Source organism: Plecotus auritus, assembly GCF_963455305.1.
Source record: "Plecotus auritus genome assembly, chromosome: 1".
NCBI lineage: Eukaryota > Metazoa > Chordata > Mammalia > Chiroptera > Vespertilionidae > Plecotus > Plecotus auritus.
The window spans coordinates 93,232,800-93,255,524 of NC_137770.1; the positions used below are offsets into that span (position 1 = coordinate 93,232,800).

At 37.8% G+C, this 22,725-nt stretch overlaps 1 protein-coding gene across 3 annotated transcripts in view; it reads left to right on the plus strand.

Annotated features, from left to right (window-relative positions):
- The window catches only part of AKAP6 (A-kinase anchoring protein 6), a 495,085-nt gene that overhangs the window by 374,011 nt on the left and 98,349 nt on the right, over positions 1-22,725 (plus strand). For all 3 annotated transcript variants that reach the window (XM_080685020.1, XM_080685019.1, XM_080685021.1), the window contains one exon: positions 6,794-6,914. In XM_080685020.1, coding sequence (XP_080541146.1) covers positions 6,794-6,914 — 121 coding nt within the window. The remainder of the gene's footprint in view (positions 1-6,793; positions 6,915-22,725) is intronic.

Sequence of the window (22,725 nt, forward strand, 5' to 3'; positions counted from 1 at the left end):
GAGGATGTGAAAGGAATGGGAAGGCAACTCAGACTAACTGAGAATCTACTGCATCTAACCATTCTAAGCAAATGTGCCATTATCATAAACTGAAGGCGAAATCTCACCTTCAGAATGAGTGAAGGATCCTGTCAATGGTGCACTTGTCTTGGTATTGGCATTTGGGAATGAGATACTATCATCTCTTTCACATACTGGCTCCTCTGAAGTCTTTCTTGCCCTACTAAAGGATTTTGGTTTCATTATCTATGTTCAGTCATCATTATTCTCCAGGTACTATGGTGAGCACTAGGGATGGAAAAAGAAATTCATCCTTTGCCCTTGAATTGTTTCATCATAATCAAAGTTTCTTTTTTATCATCCACATATGGAAAACGAACCAGGCTTTTTAAAAAACTGTTGACGGTATTACAGATGTCTCCCATTTTCTTCCTTTTTGTCCCCCTCCACCCAACCCCTACCCCACTCCAGGCCTTCCCCATACTAATTGTCTGTGTCCATGGACAATGCATATATGCATATATGTTCTTTGGTTAATCTCTTCCTGTCCCCCTTCCCCGCTCCCCCCCAAGGTCTAAATTTTCAGAATAACGATCTGTTATTCTGTTCCATGCATCCATACCTCTGGACCTATTTTGTTTGTCAGTTTATTTTGTTCATTAGATTCCACATATAAGTGAGACCATGTGATATTTGTCTTTCTCTAACTGGCTTGTTTCACTTAGCATAATAATCTCCAGGTCCTTATTTTCTCCTACTGACATAATTTTTATAAGACACATGCTTTTGTGGTAAAGCAAGGAAAAAAAAAAACTTGCTTTAAGATCAGTGTCAGGCTCTTAAACCCAGTGCTTGTTATTTTTTCCCCTAATAAATTAACATTCTCTTTAAGGAAAAACTCTTGGGATAAATGCTGTTTTTCTGATTTCCTACTCTTGTTCCTTCTTTTGGACAATCATATTATCCAAAAAAAAAAAAAAATAGCATATAGGGGGCTTATATGACCTTATGATTCTGGGATGCAATAAGGTCCCCTGTCTTAATGTGGTCCATAGGTGCAGGCTGGCTGGATTTATTGAAATGGGTCTTGCCCTGGACATTATGAGGTTGCATCCCACATAATGCTGTGTTATCTCTTGGCTTGGTCAGGAGGTATTTCCTGACTAAAGCCTCATCTCAACTCTCACTGGTTCTGCCAACTCTCTAAGGTCTGGCTCCAGGACCTGCCACCGCCAAGTTCACCAGCTGAACTTCCAGAAATCTCATGGTGGGGCGTTGGGGGGCAGAAAGGGATGAGAGAACCGGGTAGCAAAGGGAGTCCTGACCAAAGATCCTCTCTGACTGCAACACCCCCACCCCAGCTTATTGTGAGGACACTGATCGAGGCGATTTCTTCCCGGACTTCCTAGCGGAAATGGGGCTGACATCCTTGCACTTTTGGCTTTCCCTTCAACCTGTCTCATGGGCCTTTTCGGTAGGCCTTAGTCCAAGGGATGCGAGGACACGCATCTGAGCCCATACTCCTCTTGCCTTTATTTCCTTCTTATTCCTCAAGCCCACTGAGATGGAAGGGTTGAGCTTTATCCTTCCTTTCCCCTTTCCTTTTAATATTCCCCTGAACCATAATCTCCCAATTTGGGGGGAGGGGTGGCATTCCACCTTTCCCCCTTTTTTTTGGGGGGGGGGGACAGAAAAAAGTATCTTTATTCTCATGTTTAAAGTTTTTCTATGATGATGCATTAACAATACAAAATTATTTTGAGTACTACAATGGTCCTTTTTTCTCAAAACTTCCTGCACCACTACACTAGAATACATGATCTTTGGAATCTGAGAAGCCAGTGGCTAAAGTAGAAACTAAAGGCATTTGTTGAAGGGTGTATGTGGGTACAGGGACAGCCCTTCTTCTTTGGATTCAGGCTATGTACGGTGAGGAGGCAAAAAAGGTTAAATTAAAAAGATATTTTTAAAGGCTCAGTGTTGAAACTTGGCTCATAAATGGGTTAAATTAGGCTATGGTGAAAACCCAGTGTCTACCCCTAAAGGTTTTCTGGGCTTATTGTTTTGGTTGTAATAGTCCTCATTCCCATAGAACCATAGGAAATCTGAAGCTGGCCTGGTTTCATGCTGAAAGGTAGACACTGGCTGTCACAAAAGGTTGGGTTTGCCCTCCCCACTGCCCAAGAGGTGGATCTTTCCCTTGTTTTTATGGTTAAAATATGGGAGAGTACAAGGAGAAAGAAATAATGACCGTAATTCAGGAGGAATTTCTAAGTTATTGTGTCTGTCATATGAACAAATGCTTATTAGCCATTCTTTATTAGTCACTCACAAAGTTAAGGAAGAAAGCCTGATGGTTTATTTCTCCCTGTTACAATGGTGTTTGTTTGTTTGTTAGTATTTTGAAATGTATATTTGCAGATTTCACATTTATGCTGCAAGTCCTTGCTATTCAAAGTGAGGTCCATGACCAGCAGTGTTGCCAGTTGCCAATATGTGTTAGAAATGCAGACTCTCAGGCCCCACCCTGGAACTACTGAATCAGTACCAGCACTTCAACAAGCGCTTCAACTGTGCCATATGCACATTAAAATTTGAGAAGCACTGCTCTAGGCCACCTTAGCCTTACTGAAGATTTTGGCTACATCAGCTGTACCCATCATCAGCATTAAGTAAACATTTATTAATCAGTTCTGCATATTAGCTAATAATGGATAATTCCTGCCCTTGGGTACTTACAGTCCTAATCAAGGATCTTTATAATTATGGTAAAGCAATTAAAGTAAAATAGGCAACTCTAAGTCTAGTCCTCCATCACCAGACACACCTTAATTTTTGACAGATCTATTAAGATTAAGTTGTAAGTTATGAAAAGTGGATGTTCATTTTTTTGGAAAGGAGTCATTTAATATATAGAGACAGGAACAAGGTAATAAGATACTCACTAGATAAATGCAGATTCATACCTGAAGCTGCTGCTTCACTAGTAAAGATGTGTTTTTTTTTTCTTTTCAATTAATTATTTTCTTCTATTTTTTAGTTGCAGGTGACATACAAGAGCATATTTGTTTACAGTGTACAACCCAGTGATTAGACATTATATAACTTACTAAGTGATCACACTGATAACTCTCATATCCATCTGACACCATACATAGTATTACAATATTATTGATTATATTTCCTATGCTGTATTTTACATCCCCATGATTATTCTGTAACTGCCAGTTTGTACTTCTTAATCCCTTTACTTTTTTCACCTAGTCCCCAAATACCCCCTCTCATCTGGCAACTATCAAAATTTTTTCTGTATCTATGAGTCTGTTTCTGTTCTGTTCCTTTATTTTGTATTTTAGATTCAGTTGTTCATAGATATATGTTTATTGCCATCTTATAATTCATATTTTTTATCTGTTTTCTTCCTCAAAAAGAAGACATCTTAACATTTCAAGTAATACTGGTTTGGTGATGATGAAACCCTTTAGCATTTTTTTGGTTTGGGAAGCTCTTTGTGTGTCCTTTAATTCTAAATAAAAGGTTTGCTGGGTAAAGTAATCTTGGTTGTAGGGTTCTTGATTTTCATCACTTTGAATATTTCTTGCCAAGCCCTCTGGCATGCAAAATTTCTGTTGAGAAATCAGCTGACAGTCTTATGGACGTTCCCTTGTAGGTAACTAACTGCTTTTTTCTTGGTGCTTTTAAGATTCTCTTTGTCTTCAATCTTTGGCATTTTAATTACAATGTGTCTTGGGTGTGGGCCTCTTTGGATTCCTCTTGTTTGGAGTCTCTGTGCTTCCTGGACTTGTATGTGTACTTCTTTCAGCAGGTTAAGAAAGTTTTCTGTCATTATTTATTCAAATAAGCTTTAAATTCCTTTTTCTCTCTCTTCTCCTTCAGACATCCCCATGATGAGACTGTTGGTACACTTGAAGTTGTCCCAGAGGTTTTTTATTTTTCCTCATTTTTTAAAAAATTCTTTTTTCTTTTTGCTATTCTGATCAGGTGTTTTCTGCTTCCTTATCATCCAAATCTCTGATTTGATCCACTGTTTTATCTATTCTACTGTTGATTCCCTATAATACATTATTCATATCTGACTGATTCTTTTTTATGTTTCCTAACTCCATTTTTATGTTTCCTATTTCTTTGTTGAAGTTCTCACTAAGTTCATCTCCCCTTCCCCTAAGTTCACTGATCATCCTTACAACCAGTGTTTTAAACTCTGTATTTAGTAGATTGCTTATCTCTATTTTGTTTAGTTCTTTTTCTAGAGTTTTGTTCTGTTCTTCCATTTAGAACATGTTTCTTTGTCTTCTTATTTTGGTGGCCTGCCTGGGTTTGTTCCTATATATTAGGTGGAGCTGCTATGTCTCCCAGGCTTGGTTAGAGTGGCCTTATGTATTAGGTGTCCTATAGGGCCCAATGACACAGCCCCCCTGCCCAAGTTAGACACTCAAAGTGCGGCCCCTCGGGGGCTCTATACACCCTCCTCTTGTTGTTGAGTCTCTATTGCTATTGGAATGTCAATGGGAGGCTTTATCCCCAGGCCAAATGACAGCAAGGGCTGGCTGCAACCTCCGTGAAAGATCAGCTGTGCAGAGGCTGACCCCATGGAGCAGGATTTACTTCAGCAAGGCTCTGGTGCCCTTGAGTGTGTCATTTGTGGAAGTGGTTGCATGGTGCTTCAACATGGTCTGAAGCTGTTCAGTGGGTGCACTGGCTCTGGGGCCTTCCGGGAGTTACAGGCATAGGTCATCTGCTGCCTGTGTTCTACCCCAGGCCACCAGGCATGAGCTACAAAATGATCTGCAGATGGCTGCTGCTTGTACTGGGCTTGGAGATGCCCAGAAGAGGCCAAGCTGTGAAGCAAGGCCAGCTGCCACTAGTTCCTGGCCAGGGACCTCTTTTAGGGAGAGGTATGGGGCACATGGAGGCCAGACACTGCTTGTTTAAGAGATTTTAGGGAAGTCTGAGGCATGAACCAAGACAAGCCATTAATATGGAAAAGCCACTGGAAACAGTTTGGGTGGGCCGACAAGTTGGTGGGTTGGGGGTCTCAAGGAATCACCAGGGTAGTACAAAACAGTGTGAGCCAGGTTGATGGGGACTCAGATATGACACCGCTGCTGGCTCTGTGGAGGAAGAACTCTGAAGTGGAACAATGGCCTCTGTCAGCATTTCTGTCTGGAAGAAAGCTGCCCCTCCATCTCTTGCCTTGGTGCCTAACAATTCAGTCCTTCCCCATATGTCTCTGGTGCTTTTTGAGCTGCTGCCCCAGAGCTGGATCTCAGAAAAATGATTTTGAGTAAGTCCGCGCACAGGCCCTTAAAGAGGAATTCCTGGGATTCCAGCAGCCTCTGTTTTACCCAGCCATAATCGCCACTGGCTTTTACAGCCAGAAGTTATGAGGACCTCTTTTCCTGGCGCTAGAACCCTGAGCTGGAGGGCCTGGAGTGAGGCTGGCACCCCTGGCTCCTCAGCAGGGACCTCTGCAGCTGAAATATCCTTCCCAATTTTTATCCACCACATGTGGGTGTGGGACCAGTCTATTCCACGCCTCTGCCCCTCATACCAGTCTCAATGTAACTTCTTCTTTATATCCTTAGTTGTAGGACTTCTGTTCAGGAGGATTTCAGGCAGTTCTGAATGATGGTTGTCCTGTAGTTTAGTTGTAATTTTGATGTGGCTGTGGGAGGACGTAAGTACCACATTTACCTATGCCACCATCTTGACCAGAAGCTCGGATAAGATTTTGTTCAGTTACCATTTGACAAGACTCTAGGATTTCTATCAGGGGGATGATTTTGCGGGGAAAGACAAAGTCATAGTTTTTCATCTGCACTTTCATTTTCTGATCACAGTGTTTTAGAAGAATCTGGGCTTTACTTATTCACCGGGCTTTCAATAGAGAATCACATTAATCCTTTTAAGCTCCTTATTCTAATGATTTATTTTGTTGAAAACCATAGTGATCCTCCTTTGAATTTTAATGATTTCTGCCTATTCAAAGATTCATTGTTTTGACTTCCTGTCCTTACCTTTGTTTCCTACATGTCTGTGGGGAACACCTGTCTAATACTGGATCTGCCCCTGGTTCTCACTGGCTTACCAGAGTCACTCAAGCCTATCTCTGAGTGTTAAGCTGAAATGCTGGCTACTCATCCATGACAATAAATGTAGGATATATGTTTGCAGAGATAGGCAGATAGACAGCAGAGGAACAGATAAATGATTGATCCACTTCCCAGTGAACATTATATTTTGGATATGATAGTGAATTATGATCATTATAGGGAAATTCATTAAATTAGTATTCTTAATCATGAATCTATTGGGATATAGTATCCATGGAAAATCTAGCAGATGAGAAAGGGGTGTGAATTTTGAGGGTACTGTTCTTAACCAAAATTCTGGACCATGTAACCTTCAAATGGCACTGACCCACCATTTCTGAGCCTGTCAAATACGCTGATGCTCTTTTTCAAGGTAGTAGTCATTTCGTTCAGGTGCTGCAAATCATCAGAAAGGGTGAGCAAATGGAAATCGCCATGATAATATGTCTTAGGTATGAACATCGAAATTACATGTTATGATTTCAAAATCTAAGAAGTGGCTATGTCGCAAGTTTGAGTTCCTCTTTAACCCATGTGTAACCACAGAGAGAATTTTTTCCTGCTCTTTTTATAGGTATCACCCAGGAACATCATGGATTTTCAAGAATATATTATTCTAATACAAGATTTTAACAACTACACTGTATTTATGCATAATACATGTTGTGTCTTATCTTCAGGCTTCTGGACTTTGATTCAGAATATCAGGAGCTCTGGGATTGGCTGATTGACATGGAGTCCCTCGTGATGGACAGCCACGACCTGATGATGTCAGAGGAGCAGCAGCAGCACCTTTACAAGGTTAGCGCTCCCTTCTTGCTTTTACCTTGCTGTGGAAGATCTGATTAGCCTGACAAGTCTCTCTCTCTCAGGATATCTTTGCGTTCATTGTATGTATCATGGTGTCTATTAGAATTCTCTTCCCTCCCCAAACTCATTTCCATCCCCAGTGTGCTGACAGGCTGCACCGACATCATAATTGCAAGAAAGTTCCCTTTATCACATTCTATTTGGTGTAATCCTATAGAAGGACAAAGATTTATCTTCAGGATGAATAACAACAAATGAAACTGCATTAATAAATAGACTGAAACAAAACGAAGGGTAAATGGACTGGTCGCATTTAACAAAATGTGTTTTGATTGGAGCACTCAGGTAGATTCTATCCACCCCCCAGATCTTCCCAGAGGAAAAAAAAATGTGCCTTTAGTTTGGCTTGCTGCTTTCAGGGTGCAGGGCTTGTCCAATTTAATGTTTATTAGTGATACATAGAGCAGACGTTGTCATATTTAGTCAATACATTTGCGTGTGATTTAAGAAAACTGGCTTGGAACTCACATATTGATTGCGGCTGTCCATCTAATAACTATCTATATTGTTTTCCAGGTCTGCTAATTCACCCTTAGCCTAGTGTGTTTTACAAATTCCACTTAAATGGTCTTAGACGTTCTTACAAAACAACCCTGTGATTTTGACTGAAAAATGGTTGCAAGATTCACAGTGGCTGGAAAGCTGTTGGGGAGGGTAGAGGGACTTTCCACGGAAATATCAGACTGTAGTAAATCTTCCTCATTTAGGCAATTTTTATTGGAGTAATTCTGACAGTTGTCATCCTTGAATTGCTTTGAGCATATGGCATATTTCAAAGAGCAGATTGTGAATCATAAAAAATAAAATTAATAACTAACCACAGAATCAGCAACAGTATAATGACAAGAAACAACTACCCTCTAGCTTTTAAAAATTTCTTATAGAATAAGAAGTACATTCAAGGTCAAATAAAAGTTGTCTTCTTTCTTCTTCAATCTTTATCATTTGAAATTACCGTTATTTAATATACTATTTTAACTTTTCCCTCCTCTAAAGATAAGTATTTATTTGTACTTTTTGAGGGTCTGGCCCACTTTAATTAATGTCCCCTGGGAATCATCTTGGTTAGGAGAAGATATAGCTTCTCAGGGACTCAGCAAATGGTGATATTTTACTCCCTAAAGAATTCTGTCCAACATTAATCGAGTTTGTTGACTATCAGCTATTTCCTGTATGGATAGCTGTCCACATTAACAACAAAACAACCCAATATATCTTCTGGCATAACATATTATTAAAATAACAATCTTGACCTAGTAGCCAAAGCTAGGTGATTTTACATTTTATGTCAAGATCAAGAATTACATATGAAAAATGCCTATAAACCTATGTTAATTTGTGATGCAAAAATATTTGTTTTATTCCTAAGGCTTAAGATTAAAAATTGAGTCAAACAAGAAAAGATAATATAAAAGTTACCTAATTGTAAGCTGTTATCTCAGATTTTATTACACTCATGCTGCCAAATAACATTTTTTTCTTCCTGATGCACTTCGTATTTTTGCACACCACTATTTATTTCAGAAACAGTGCTATTCTTTGTCAAAATCACATCCATATAATTTACATCACAATTAATAGGAAATCACTGAACAAAAAGTGCAGTCTTCTTTTTCTTGTGGTTTCCTTCTAAGTGTTCTGCCTGAGAATTCTCATTTTGGCATATTGAAGGCCATTGTTCCACCCACTCAGTACTTCTGGGTTGTAGTATTTTTCCAAACGTTTTCCTACTGGGGTTCTTTATTTGTGACTCATGTCTTGTCATCATTTTTATTTTTTTTTATTTTTTTTGCTTTTAGGTGTTCAACATATCTAAGTTTTTGAGACTAGCACTAACTTTGCATTTGGCTTATAAGCAATATTAAAGGTTGAATTGGAAACCAAGGGCAAATGATACAGGTTTGTAGAGTTTCTCTTTATAGATTCCAGAGGTTTGGAAACTTGCAAAGCAATCCTGAGGATATTGACTAAGGACTAATTTAGAACTTGGGGTGGCTTCTGCATTAGAAAAACTGAAGAAGGAGAATTAATTTCAGGTCTTTGCCAAGAATTCCCATTTCTATGCCCCATCCCTCTGTTCTAATCTGCTTTTTCAGCAATCAACTGAACTGAAGCCTCGGGGGAGGGAGATGGGGCCTGTTGCTCAGAGAGACTCCTGAAAGCACATAGCTTTCAATTGGTCCCCAGGCCTCACTAGGCTTTCGGTACTGTTGAGACTACCTTAGTCATTTGTAATCTTTGAATTTGTTGGCCCTGAAAGATGCCAGTAATTTATTATTATTTCTTATTGGCATTTGGGACAAAACAAGTTTGTGCTAGTTTGTGGGATTATCTCTTTTACTCTTTATTTTCCCCTTCATTGTGGCAACTCAACAGGACACCCAACCCATTGCACAGCATTTCCAATGCATCTCAAACCTATCTATATCATCTTCATTTCTTAAAACACCGGTATAACAACAAGAACAATGCCTTGCACTTGTATTCTCTATGTTGTTAAGTAAAGCACCTTATGCAGTTATTGAGCTAACGGTATTGAGTTAAAAAATTAAGGGTAAGAATGAAGTTTATGATTCCTGGTATTATTGCAAAGAATGAGGGTGAAACTTTTAAGGGAGACCTTCAGCTGAGTGTTGGTAGAATCTCAGGAACTACAGACCAGGCAGAATCATTATTCCTTTTATCATAGAATTTGAAACCTTTGTTTTCCTCTCTCTCAGGGGCTTTCTATATTTCATCACTCAACTCCTTACAAATAGTCATGCCCAGACCCAATTTATGCATTGTACCATCCAGGTTGCTCCCCAAAGTCCACATTTAGAAATGTTGGGTTAGAGAAAATATCATAAGATGGTGCTCAGTGAAAGGGAAGATTTTTAGGCACTACTTCTTAAGTTTAGGTACTAACTTCCTGGCTTGACCTACTTGTTTTATATTCTGGTCTCTGCTGGAAAACCATCTGACCTTAACTCCTAGACATGGAACTGCAAATAAATACCCTGACTGTTCATTCAGCAGACCTCCTGAGTGGGGCACCTGATATGATATCTTGGTTACCCCAAACAAGCAAACTATCCAAGGAGTTCATGCAGGAAAAGAATTTGATTTAACCAGCAAAGATCACATTCATACAACCTGACATAATTTAGAACCTTAATATTACAATGGGCTCTAAAGTGGATTTTTTGTTTAAACCATTTTTTGTTATTTTCAGATTGTGAGAAATGTAAGACCATTTTCTTTCTAACTAGTTTTAAACTGCAGGGTCCTAAGAGCAATCTGGTTCTTATTAAAAACTAGTCACTCTCTTAAATATACTTTCTTTTTCAGAGACAGTGAGCCATACTCCCAATATTTCCCCCCCACACACACACTTCTCTATCTTGTCAACCTCTGAATTGGGACCTTCTGGACCTATTTTTAATAAACATTGGCAGTATCATCAGCCTGGGAAACACAAATGTAGTTTTTTCTCCTTTTTTTTCTTCCTTGATATGAAAATCATCTCCAAGGAGAATTTGCTCCCGCTCCCTCACTTTCTTTCTCTTCATTCCTCCTACCTTTTTAAGTAGGACAATTTAATTTGTCAAAAGTAACCACTGTGATTTTTAAAGTTCAGCTCCTATTTGTACTAGAGTTACGAAGCCAGAATTCATAATCACAGGGAGCTGTCACTCTGCTGGTCTTTATGTGCATTAACTATTAATGGAGCAATATTTAAAACCCACTTGCAAAAGAAAAGCTCTGTGGTTTTTTTTTTGTGTGTGTGTTTTTTTTTTTTTTCATTTCTACAGATCAAAGGTGGTGTTATTCTTGGGCTCAGGGAAGTTCAAGACACTTCCTCCCCGTCCTATACATGTCATAGGCGGAGGGGCCTGAAAGCATTTCCTTAGGCTGCTGCTGCCATGCTGCCCTCCTGGCAGAGATGTAGATTCTGGCGTGCCAGGAAAACTGCCCTGTCAGGGCTCCTTACCTGCCACAAAGCACTGCCCTTCTCTGTCACGTACCAGCAGAGATGGCAATGCCCCTATCCATCCTGGAGGGGTGTGGGGTTCCAGAGTCCAAGAATTAATTTCAAGGGCCAGATTTAGAAGTTGCAGTCTGCTGATTATTGTTCTAAATGAACAAGAGCTGTTTTCAGACAGTATGAAGCTCACTGACATAGCATATTTATGGATTTGTTTCTTGAGTGAATGGTTTAGCTCTTCCTCACTAATATGATTTCTAAGGGGTTAAAAATAACCCTTTCAGCTTGAAAATAATATGAAATTAGTAGCCACCTTAACTAATAATACCTGCATACTTTCAAGGAACTTACACTGAGGATTTTGTATTTAATTTTGAGAGTTAGTTATTCATATAATTCTGTTTTCATGGGGAAAATGCAAATATCCTCTATCTTTCTCCATGATATCAGTATTATACAAATATGTTCTGTGTATAACAGGAAAAGAACTACTCATTTCACATAATACAGTGCTCTCTATAGATTACTTACATATTTACTCTGCTGTGAATTTGAGGTTGTTTATGAGAATTCACAGGAAAATAATACAAATACTTTAAAGTGTAAATATAAATTAAAACTGGGGAAAATACACAGAGATTATAGTCTGTTTCTACAAGAAGAGTTAATATGTAGGCACATACACTGTAAGGTTCTACATAGTTACTAAAGATAACCTCAACATTTTATTCTGGGTTTTTGGTAGTGAAAACAAAGAGGGAAATGTGCTTAATTGCAAAATTTTCATTTTCTTTTTTAATTTTCACTTTCCACAAGGAAAAGTCACATGCTTCTGAAGAAATTAAGTTTATTTTGATACTTAGATACAAAAACATTTTCTTTTAGGATTTTTAAATAAGGGGTTAGGATTGTATGGTAGAGAAATGTCTAACCACAGTGTTCCTTTTTCTTTTCTTTTTGAGAAAGAACTCACTTTATTACAAGTAAATTTTAAACATAATGTTTCTAACAAATGAATAATTATTTTTCTCTGACTGTGTTGCCAGGTATGTTTAAAGAAGTGGAGCACAGCTCTCAGCCAAAGGTGGCTCCTCTTGATGATAGCTTGGCCGGGGACGGTAATAAGAGAGATACCAATATTACATATTGGGAAAGAAGAGAATGTTAGGAAAGTGAGAGAGAATTACAGGCATTGAAGAGAATGGAAAGGAGTTGAAATTAGTTAATACAAAGTTAGCCAAACAAAAAAAAAGGGTAAAGGAGTAAGTGAAAATCATGGATAGGTAGATGAATGAATAGATAAGAATACACTAAAACACAAACAATAAAAAGAAAGTAAACAATGAAAGAATGGTTTCAGAAAAAATAAACAAGAGAAAGGGATAAGTTTTAAAGGAGAAAATGGTACTTTGGAGAATTTGGGTGTGTATTTAAAGACAAGCATTATGACTTTTAAAAGAAACATATGCATGGAATAGGATTAGAAATTCTGAGGAATAAGAAATATAGTGTAAGAGAAGAAAAATGTGATCTAGTCGACTTGTTATTTTGTAACTATTGATGCCAAAATAATGTTGTCACAGTTATGAACCAATCATAGAAAACAGATTAATCGTGCTATCCCTATATTTTATAAATTCACAAATTTCAACCCTCTATAATAGTTCCTTGATTTTGTTCTGGACAATTTCTAAGTAGTTTCAGATGTGGCTAGATACCTTTATGATTGAACTTGCACTCCTAAAAGTGTAACGCTAGGCTCGCTCATAGTCCAGGTTATAGTAGCTAGGCTTGAAATAGAAGGAAATCCACTAACTTAAAAAATAATTTCACATGTTGGTATATAGAATAGAAGTACTATATTTCAAAAAATTAAATTCTGTTAATTAGGCCTTATGTTGGAATTTCAGTACTAAAATTTCCTACCTTAATTGTTCAAAATGAAACAAATTACTAGTTATTGAAGCAGTCAAGGTAAAAATATTACAGATATATCAGGCACAAGAACCTAATGATAATTTTTTACCTCTTTCCCAGTAGATTAATTGTAGAGCCTAATTGTATGTTAGATTAAAACTCCATTAAGATAAGAAGAATATGCTTAAAATCATTGTATTTCAAATAACATTATCTAGTCATTTTTAAAATGATCGGAATGGAAAAATCTAGGCTGTCTCTACTGGTATCTAGAAATAAATTTGTTGTTCCATTTTTATTGAAGTTCAAAAAGTCCTTAGATTAACTATCATAGTAATTTGAGCTTTGATGAATCAGTGTTTGCTATGAATATTTGAATATATATTTTTTTCTTTTCTTCTTTTGAGAGAGAGGCAAAACTTATCTTGAAAATGTTTAGGAGAAGAAAAAGTATATGGATATGGCTTCTGAACAATATATGAGACGTTGTTCATGCTGGAGCTTATAATTTCTATTTGAATCACTTAAAAAAATCGGGGGGTGGGGTGATGTAAAGAGAATAGTACACCAAGTAATAGTTGGCTGTGTGTGCAGAGGGGCAAGGAAGGGAAGCCCCGCCAACAGTTTTTGTCCCTGACGGGTGAGCTACTGTCCGGAAGGTGCGTTGGCTCTCTGGGCAGCCTCTGCTGTATTATCCTTGCTTCTCCCTCTCCCTGGCAGGCAGCTCTGGCCTAGAGTGGATCAAACAAGCCGTGGGGAAAGTTCCCCTCATTTGCATCACTTCTAGACAGCCCTGTCGTACTCTTTGCTGACAGGAAATCACTGTCTTTGTCACCTTTTCTCAGGGCCCTCCTTTTGGCAGAGACGGGCCATGTGACCACACTTCCTCACAACAACAGGCTGGCTGGACTCAATGACATGTTTTCCTCAGCACTAAGCGGGGTAGAGGAGTCAGGGGGAAATGACTACATTCATTTTAGAGTGAAAAGATAATGAACACTTGAAGGACTAATGCTACAACCTATGGAATTATTATTCAAATTGAAGTTAATTTATCGAAAACTTGTGAATATCACCCCAATGCAACTGTTTAAAAAAAAAAAATAAACCTTGAACAGTAAGAGTTGAGAGAAGGAAGAAGGCAAGAGAGAGAGGCTTTGGGTGAGAGGGCGGGAGAAAGGCAGAGGGAAATCGTTGCAAGCATTAACTGTGTTTGAAAAAGCAACTTAAATAGGCTAAAACTTCAACATTTGGGATGCTGGAGCATATAAACCGCTTACTTAGATGATATGAATAGGACACTGGCAAACAAAAGCAGCAGTGTGCTCCTAGAAAACTGTGCTTAGAGGAGTTTCCTTGGCAACAGAAATGCAGTTCCAAAAGTAGACAGAACTTTCCTCAGAAAACATACTATTAATAACAACCTTCCGGAACAACTTGGAACAATTTGACGACTTGGCAATAATGATGCCAAGTGTTCTGCAAATTAATCTAACACATAATAGTTATGTTTCCCTTGCCCGTAATTCTGCTGGACCCGACCTAGAACTCACTGCTTTTCAGTGGCACAAATGTGAAAATATTTCTCAATGTTGTCATGGAAAAAGAAAACCAAAAGAAATGCTAGTGGCCAACAGTGAACCAATGATTGCATTCAGCCTTTTGGGATCTACAAAAGAACTTACTTTAATGAGATGAGTTTATTCCAATGAAAGCTACTACATTTAATATCTCATCCTAAATAAGATGCTTTCACAGGCAAAACTTGGGAAAGAGTTAATAGCCTGAGACTTGCTGAGATGTGAGCACATCTTGAGGCCATTGGTTACATAAATGTAACACTTCACCTAATGCGTGCTGGGTGTTATTTTTAAAAGCATCATCATTTCTTGTCAGCCCAGAGAATAAACTAATCTTGGATCTATTTGACCAATGGGGATCATTTGAATTCTCCTGAAGGCTATACGTTTACCAGCCAAGGAAGAGCACTCCCCTCCCCTGACCTTTCTTGAATCCTTGGATCTAAAGGTTAAAAGTAATCAATATCTCATTGCGCTGCTTGGTTTCAGGGTAATAAGTAATAACCATCATGTTAAAATCCAAATGATTACAGATAGCACTGCAATGAGTTGACCTGTTTGGGAGCTTTTATTAATTGCAATCAGGATAATCATTAGAGTTTGCTAATAAAATTTTGGATTAAATTGCAAAAATTTCAGCCTTTAACTTTTGAAAAATGACTTTTACTTAATTAGATGTGAATATGCAGTGTTTCCTCCTGTGTTGAGCTAAGAGATTTGGCTTTAACCCTACATTTTTGTAAATTTCTTTCTGGTTTTATAAAGTAAATTAGAGGAACATTTAAATTCCTTGTAAGAAAGGGTGTTTGTTCACTACCACCTTTGGCTCCTGAACTGCTCAAACTACCAGTATGTATGTGTTTCAGGTCAGTGAGTTAATGGAAATGTTCCTCAGCTACTTTTTAGCATTTCCTATTTTTAAATTACTTATCTTTAGTGGTTATTTTCATATTTGGAATAATCTGGCTTGAAACTAAAAAAAAATATATATATATGATATGTGATTAAACTTTACAGACAACCGTGAAATAAACTGAGGTTTATTTGTTTTGTTGTTGTTTTTTAAAGCAGCAAAATTTAAAGATGAAAACCAAGTATTATCACTGACAAAGAGGTCTTAATGTTAAAAGGATAAATGTTAGATTTACTGTTTCATGCAATTACATCAGGAAAGCATTGGTTATTATAAGGATAACCACAGGAAGTATATAAGATACATATGCAACTGAATCCAAATATTTTGTCTTTATTAATCATTCCAGTTTTATTAGCACTTCATGCATATATTTCTAAAGCAGAAAGGTAGGGCTAGAAGGATACCTAGAAAATGTTTTAGTAATTTCAAAAGAAGTCCTGGTGCCTGTTCAGAATACACTGTTAAGCCCTGGGGTGGGGTTGGAGGGTGGAGCTCAACTATGGTACTTTCACAGATAAACTCTAACCTCCTTCCTTCTTGTCCTTATCTCACTACCCTGTGTCTAACTTTAGAGGGAGGTAGATTTGTTTTTGTCCAAGGGACATCATTTTTGGAGTTATTAAGAATTCCCCAACTCAACTACCTTTATTGGTAAATGTTCATACTGCCTTAAACCCTATCCTTAGGATTTATTTATTTATTTATTTGGGGTAAAAATAGAATACAATACACTGTACCAGATGCAGATATTCTATAGGGGGTAGGAGTAAATGCCAATTTTAACATCTAACTTAAATAGTTGGAGCACTGGGAAGGGAAGATGAAGTGGATAGAGGGAATAAATCCAGATAAGGAACCAAAAACAGATGTTATCTACTTCATTGTTTTATAAAAAGAGAAGTGTGTGTGTGTTATGAGATAGATACAGGATAGAGGAAGGAAAAAAAAATGAACCTTGGCCAAATCTGACTATTTGACTTTGTCCATGCCCCGTGCACATTATCTTATTTAATGTTCACAATAATCAAGGATTATTTTCCCCATTTCACCAGACTCTGAGCCTGAAACACTCAAGGGACTAGCCTAAAAGACACAGAACTAGCTTCTCAGTCAAGTTAGGCTAGGTTTTACTGATATAACCACCCCCAAATCTCAAAGGTTTAAAGCTACAAATATTTATTTATCATACATACAATACATGTCTATCACAGATTAGCTGTGGGCTCTCTGCTTGGTGTGTTCTTTCTCCAGAACTCAGACTACTGGACCAGCCACCCTCTTCAATATTCTTTCAATGTGGCAAAAATAAAAGAGACTTCTGGAGGGTCTCCCTCTGGCCATTAAGCCATCTACCTGAAAGATACACATTCCACTGTCTCTCAAGATCATTGGCCAGAACTGATCACATGGCTCCACTCTACCCCAGGCTGGATGGGGAAATACACCCCCACTAAATGTCTAAAAGGCAGAAAGCTCGAAATATTTCTTGAGCTCTGCCAATAACTACCACAAGAAATGAGTAAATAAATCAGGCTTTGAACCCAATCTGCTTGGCTCTAATACCAAGTCATTCTTTTACATGTTGCTGCCTACTCACTGATACCCATATCCTTTGCCTACAATAGGCAAAATTCTTACAAGAACATTATTTCCCTTCTCTATGTGAGCTTTTGATGCTAAGATAGAAAAAAAAAAAAGATCCTACATTTTAGATAGTACATCTGCAGAGAAACCATGATGAACTTGGGTTAGCTCTTTAGCTAATCATCAGGCTATTCTGTGAAAGCCCCCACACTGTCTTAAGCACCTCAGCACCCTGGGGGAAGGTTGCCATCTTGAGCCTCACAAGACCCTCCTATATACTCTCCGATTCAGGGAAGCTAAGAGTGAAAATATTTTTGTTTTGGGGGAGATGCACTAAAGGCAGCATTGCCCTAGGAGAATTCAACCTCATGGACCTGTTATTGCCAAAGGGAGTTTACTGAAGAAAGGTCCCATGGAGAGATGCTCTAGAGGAATATCATTTGCAGAAAAACCACTTTTCAGTCCTCTCAAGGAAGCAAATACAGTTCTCAGGATTAAGGGCATCCCCAAGCACATTCTGAATAATGTGGACATTTGTGGAGCTTATATATTCTTAAACTAGGCACCTCTGCTACACTGTGTCCCTAATGAGGCACACTGGGGTAAGCTAAGAGGGAAGTAGTGGTCTTCCTGCTGAACCCTGATTCATTTACATAACACGCACACACACACTCTCTCTCTTTCTCTTTCTTTCTCTCTCTCTCTCTCTCTCTCTCTCTCTCTCTCTCTCTCTCTGGCTCTCTCTCTCTCTCTTTTTTCTAAAGCTAGAGAAGAGTCAACCAGATTAATACCCTTATTGCTTTTGTGGCTGATTTTAATTTTTCTTTCAAACTTTCTTGGACCAGAGAGCTACGGCCTTTATCCAGAAGGATATCTATCCATCCCGAAAGTCATCTGCACGTACTATTTCAGCTGCTTTCCTAAGTAGTTGATTACATATGCTCATAGACATTTGCATAAAGAAAATTGGTGATTTGTGATATTCCTCCTGCCATCTCATTTTAGCCATGAAAGCTAGGAAGTTTGTGGAAGAGGTACACCTAAACATAGTCGTGCACACATTTATGTGTTTACACATATACACACATGTATGCAAAGTACTGACTTGTTTAATTTTTAAAAAAATGTATCATCAGGATTGGATTTGAATGAAAGATTCCTTGGACCAGATACACTTGTAGTCCCAAGACACTTAAATCATGCATATATAAATAGCTATATAACCCCCCTTCTATATGCCAAGTTTCAGTCTGGAGCTCATTTCTATGTTATAAATCTCGGCATATTGGATTTTGTTGCCTTCATTACAACAGCACTATCCCTTTTGATACTCACAGGTGCCTCCCTGAGAGGGCCCTCCTGGAGAGTAATTTAGCTGTGAGTGCTTTCTTATTAATTAAATGCATATTTTAATGATGAAAGGTTTGGACTTTGTGGACCAAATCTGAGAATGAATGAGTGTAATTTTTATTAGACTTCACACTCCAGGAGGGAAGGGGTCATATCTGTCTTGTTTATTATATATCTCCAGTGCCAAGCACAGTACCTGCCACAGAATAGAAACTCAGTATATGTTGAGAAACATTTTTCCAATAAGGCTTATTCAATGATCTATTAATTAAATTCTATTAATCAGGACTGTGCTATCAATTCATTACTTTTTTTCAAGAAAACAGTCCTATTTTCATGCTGTGGTTATTGAGTTTATAATCACTAAAATTTACAACTAGTCTCAAACCATGGTATTCACTGATAGATTCTTGACTTTGTAGACAATCCCAATATAATTATTTACATATCCGAGGATAACACCTAAAAACAGAAAATAGCTGTAGGTAAATACCGACAATCATTTGGAAGGGTAAGTATATCAGCATAATTTGTTCTTGTACCATAGTTAACAGGACAGTTTATTGACACATTTGTTGTAGAGAATTAGGTTTGACTTCAGATAAATGAGTACATCTAAAAATGCAATAATGAAGGGGGTGAAAAAAACAGTAAGAGGTATGGACTTGGGCTGGCTCCTCAATCCAGTCCACCTTGATGAGGGATAAAGGGGAGACTCTAAAAAACAGACTAATTTTTCCAAAGCTATAGTTAGCTAGTTCAGAATACAAAAATGTAAATATTAAATTTCATGGCTGTAATATCAAGAGAAGGCTAAAATTTGAAGCTTTCTCCCACTTTCATTAAACAAAATTTTACTCTTTATAACTTAAAAAAATAATCCTCATGTGTGATTATTTAAATTTAGAGATTAATTGTAATTGTTAATGATTTTAAGCAATTAAGAAAAGGTCAAAAGATGTACCATTTAAAATTAGAATTTGATAAAGATTTGTGATGAATTCACTTCTTGCCCCAATTTGTGTCCACCTTGATATCCTTTGGGTTTATGCCTTCCCATTGAAGTTGATTCTTCCTCCTCAGCATTCCTTCACTGGGCATGCTGAGATTTGAAAATATGCATAAAGAACTATCCTCTTTGGATAATTTTTTCTCTTCTTTTCCTCACTCTCTTCTGCCTGGTGATGCTAAGGCCTGCTTCTATGAATCGGTGATTTTCTTATAAGCCACGAACAAAAATCCTCATGTTCATTAAAACTTAAGTATAAATGAATCTCTAGAGTTGAGCTCATGGAATTCTTTTTCTGCACCATGCGAGTATAGCAAAAGAACTCAAATTTGGCTAGAATTTTGCAATCCATGTTTTGATGATAGTTTAAGAGGCTCTGCCCATCCAAATTTGGGTTAGAAAAAGAAATAAAGTATGAAAACACTGCCCAAAGCCTTTTTATTTACAAAAATTTCCAGGGATACCATGAGTAATGCCAGAAATCTCATGTGACAGCCAGCTCTCGTGGCATTTTTTAGCTCACCAATTTCAGGAAATAGTTCCAGGAAGCTGATTGGAGCTCAAAGATTTTTTTAAAAAAAAATAACTGAAAAGAGTAATTGTGTTTCCTACCCATTGTCCAGACTGCTGCTCAGACCCATGCCCCACTGGGGTGGACATCTTCCCAGGGCTGGTAATATTTTAGCACTCAATAAATAATTTCTGAATTGAATTACTTGTTTAATGAGTGTTTTCTCTTGAATCATAAAAAGTAAGTCTCTTAGAGATTTTGTACAGTTATTTATTTCCACGGGAAGTGAGAATTTTACTTGGAGTTTCAGGACTGCAGGTAACCTAGAAAGAAACTTTATTGCATTTACTCTCTTTCAAGGATTGGTTTTGTCCATTCCAGAGAGGAGAGACTTTGTCCTCCATTGTAGAACTTTCCAGAGGGTATTCACAACAGCCTATTAAAATGTTTAGCAACTCCCACTGCCCTGAAAGTCTTCTTATATCTGTTATAAATCCCTTCTGTTGTTAGGTTTAATTGCCAGGTCCACCAAAATCCATGCTCTGTAATAATTAGACCTCTTCTGTTTTCTATATAGTCTTATTTCTCAAGCTTTTGCAGTTTTCTTTTCAAGTTAAAAATCTTTTTAAAATCCTTTATTTCAGTTTTGTCTACACTCCATCTAACTGAAACCATGTCCATCGTCTTTTGTAGGAGAAAATATGCTAATATTGAAAGACTGCTGGTAAATCCATACATTTGAAGGGCTTTCACAAGCACATGGATTTCCCCATCAGGTTTTTCAACTCTCTTTTATTAAAAGTTAATAACATAGTTCATGGATGGTTTAGTAGAGGAATGTGGCCTGTCTGAAATGGTATGACTTACACTGTATACCTAGGGAAAACAAAGTTTAAAAAGAAAAAGGAAATGACATACAAATGGACCAAAAAAATCTTCCCATTTAGGCGCTGAACTGCTTTTTCTCCCATTGGATGCATAATATATTATTTATGTAAGAATGAGCAGTATGCTTTTGGCTCACATTCCACTTGGAACATATACAGTATGACAGCTTCCTTTGCTTATTGTTGTATATGTGGCTATCTATTTTTAATACGTTGCTTTTGTCCTTTTTCAAGCTTGCTTACATCTGTTGTTATGAAAACTGGCATCAAGTTTTTAAACACAAAAGAAGTGATGGAGAAAGAGATGGTAAGAGATAGCAGTTCAGAGGAACGTGAGGTGGAGAAACAGGAGCAAAGTCTCCATGGAAGGAAACCAAAAGCAGCCTCTGCAGGAGACAGGAGGGAGGTCAGAAAAGGGTCTGCAGTCACAGAGGAAAACCCCGCTATGGCGGCATAAAGCAGTTCTAGGTTAGAAGGAGCTTAGCACATTGTCCACCAAATATTTAAACTTTTTAAGCTGGAGTTTTCAAACTTGTGAAAGGAGGACAACACCCTCCTCCAAAGGTTGCTGGAATTCAATGAGGTGCTGTATGTAAGGGGTTCAGTCCCATGTTTGGTAAAGAGTATGAGCTCAATATATAATACAGAACCAGAGGTTGACAAAGATAGTCTGTTTTTTAAATAAAGTTTTATTGGAACACAGCCAGCAGTGTTCATTTGTGTATTGCCTATGGCTGTTTTATATTATAATAGCAGAGGTTAGTGCTTTCAACAGTGGCCATATGACCTGCATGCCTAAACTATTTACTAGCTGGTTCTTCAGAGAAAATGTTTGCTAGTCCCTGGTATCAATAATTACTATTATGGCAACACTTTAGGAATATGTATTATTCTACAGAGTTGAGTGATTTTCCAATTCAGTTTTATGTCTGTTGTATTATCATAATACCCATTGACTATAATTCTTGTGCCCAAGGTTCTCTGGGTTTTTTGTTGTTTTTGTTCGTTTGTTTGTTGCAATAACCCAAAGTCGGCCTGCTTACTTGCTTTCCAATGCAGCATAAATGGTTAATAGGTTCATCTCACCACCAGGTGGCCTCCTATCCTCTATTGTACTTGTGGGACCCAAAGGGAAGCAGAAAATGGATCTAATTCACTTCTTTCAACTTTGGCTGTTATTCTGCTCTTAGCACTGCTCTGCTGGCTTGTCCGCTCTGGAATCAGGCTATGAGCCCTGCGTTTTGTGTTTGGCTTTGAAACATGAATTCACAGTGACCCACTTAGAAAATGAATTGTAAAACCAGAAAAGCAGTTAACAGTAAAAACAAAATTAAAATATTTAAATGCATACACGTACATATCAAAGTAGATTTTTTTTAAAAAAGCTTGACTATCACCTTAGAGCTTTACCATGACTCAGTCCCACTCTCACAGGTAGACCAGCAGGATTAACTGATCCGGAAGCTTCCTCGGGAAAAGACAAAGCCACTGCCACTCACATTTCCACAGGTTAATTTCTCTTAAAAGCACGGATGGACTTCACCTCAGTGCCCCCGCGTCTTTATGTTATTTTATTCTCTAGATCCCCTTTTAAGTTTTCTTTTATCTTATTTTTAAGCTTCCTACCGACCCGAGTTAGGAAAGAGATGGGAATCCTTGTGACAAAGCACTGGAGGAGGCTGCCATCCTTCTGGGCAGTGTCACTTTCTGCATCTGTAGAGTGAGGGGGATGCACCCAGTGGCTCAGGCCCATTCCACTTCAGGGTTCTCTCTTTGGTGAAAAAGAAAATATTGTTCTTATTAGTAATTGAGTTTGCAATCTGGCAAAATCAGAATTTTAGGAATTCAATTTCAAAGCCTAAAGAAATAAACTTATGAGTAAATATATATATTTTTTGGAAAACTACTATAAAAAGTATGTAATTTCTAAATGCTATGTTGTTTTTGGTTCATTTTAGGTAGTTCTAAATATGTATTTGGGAAGCCCTTTTAGACCCTTTCTTTTCCAGTTTACTTTGATT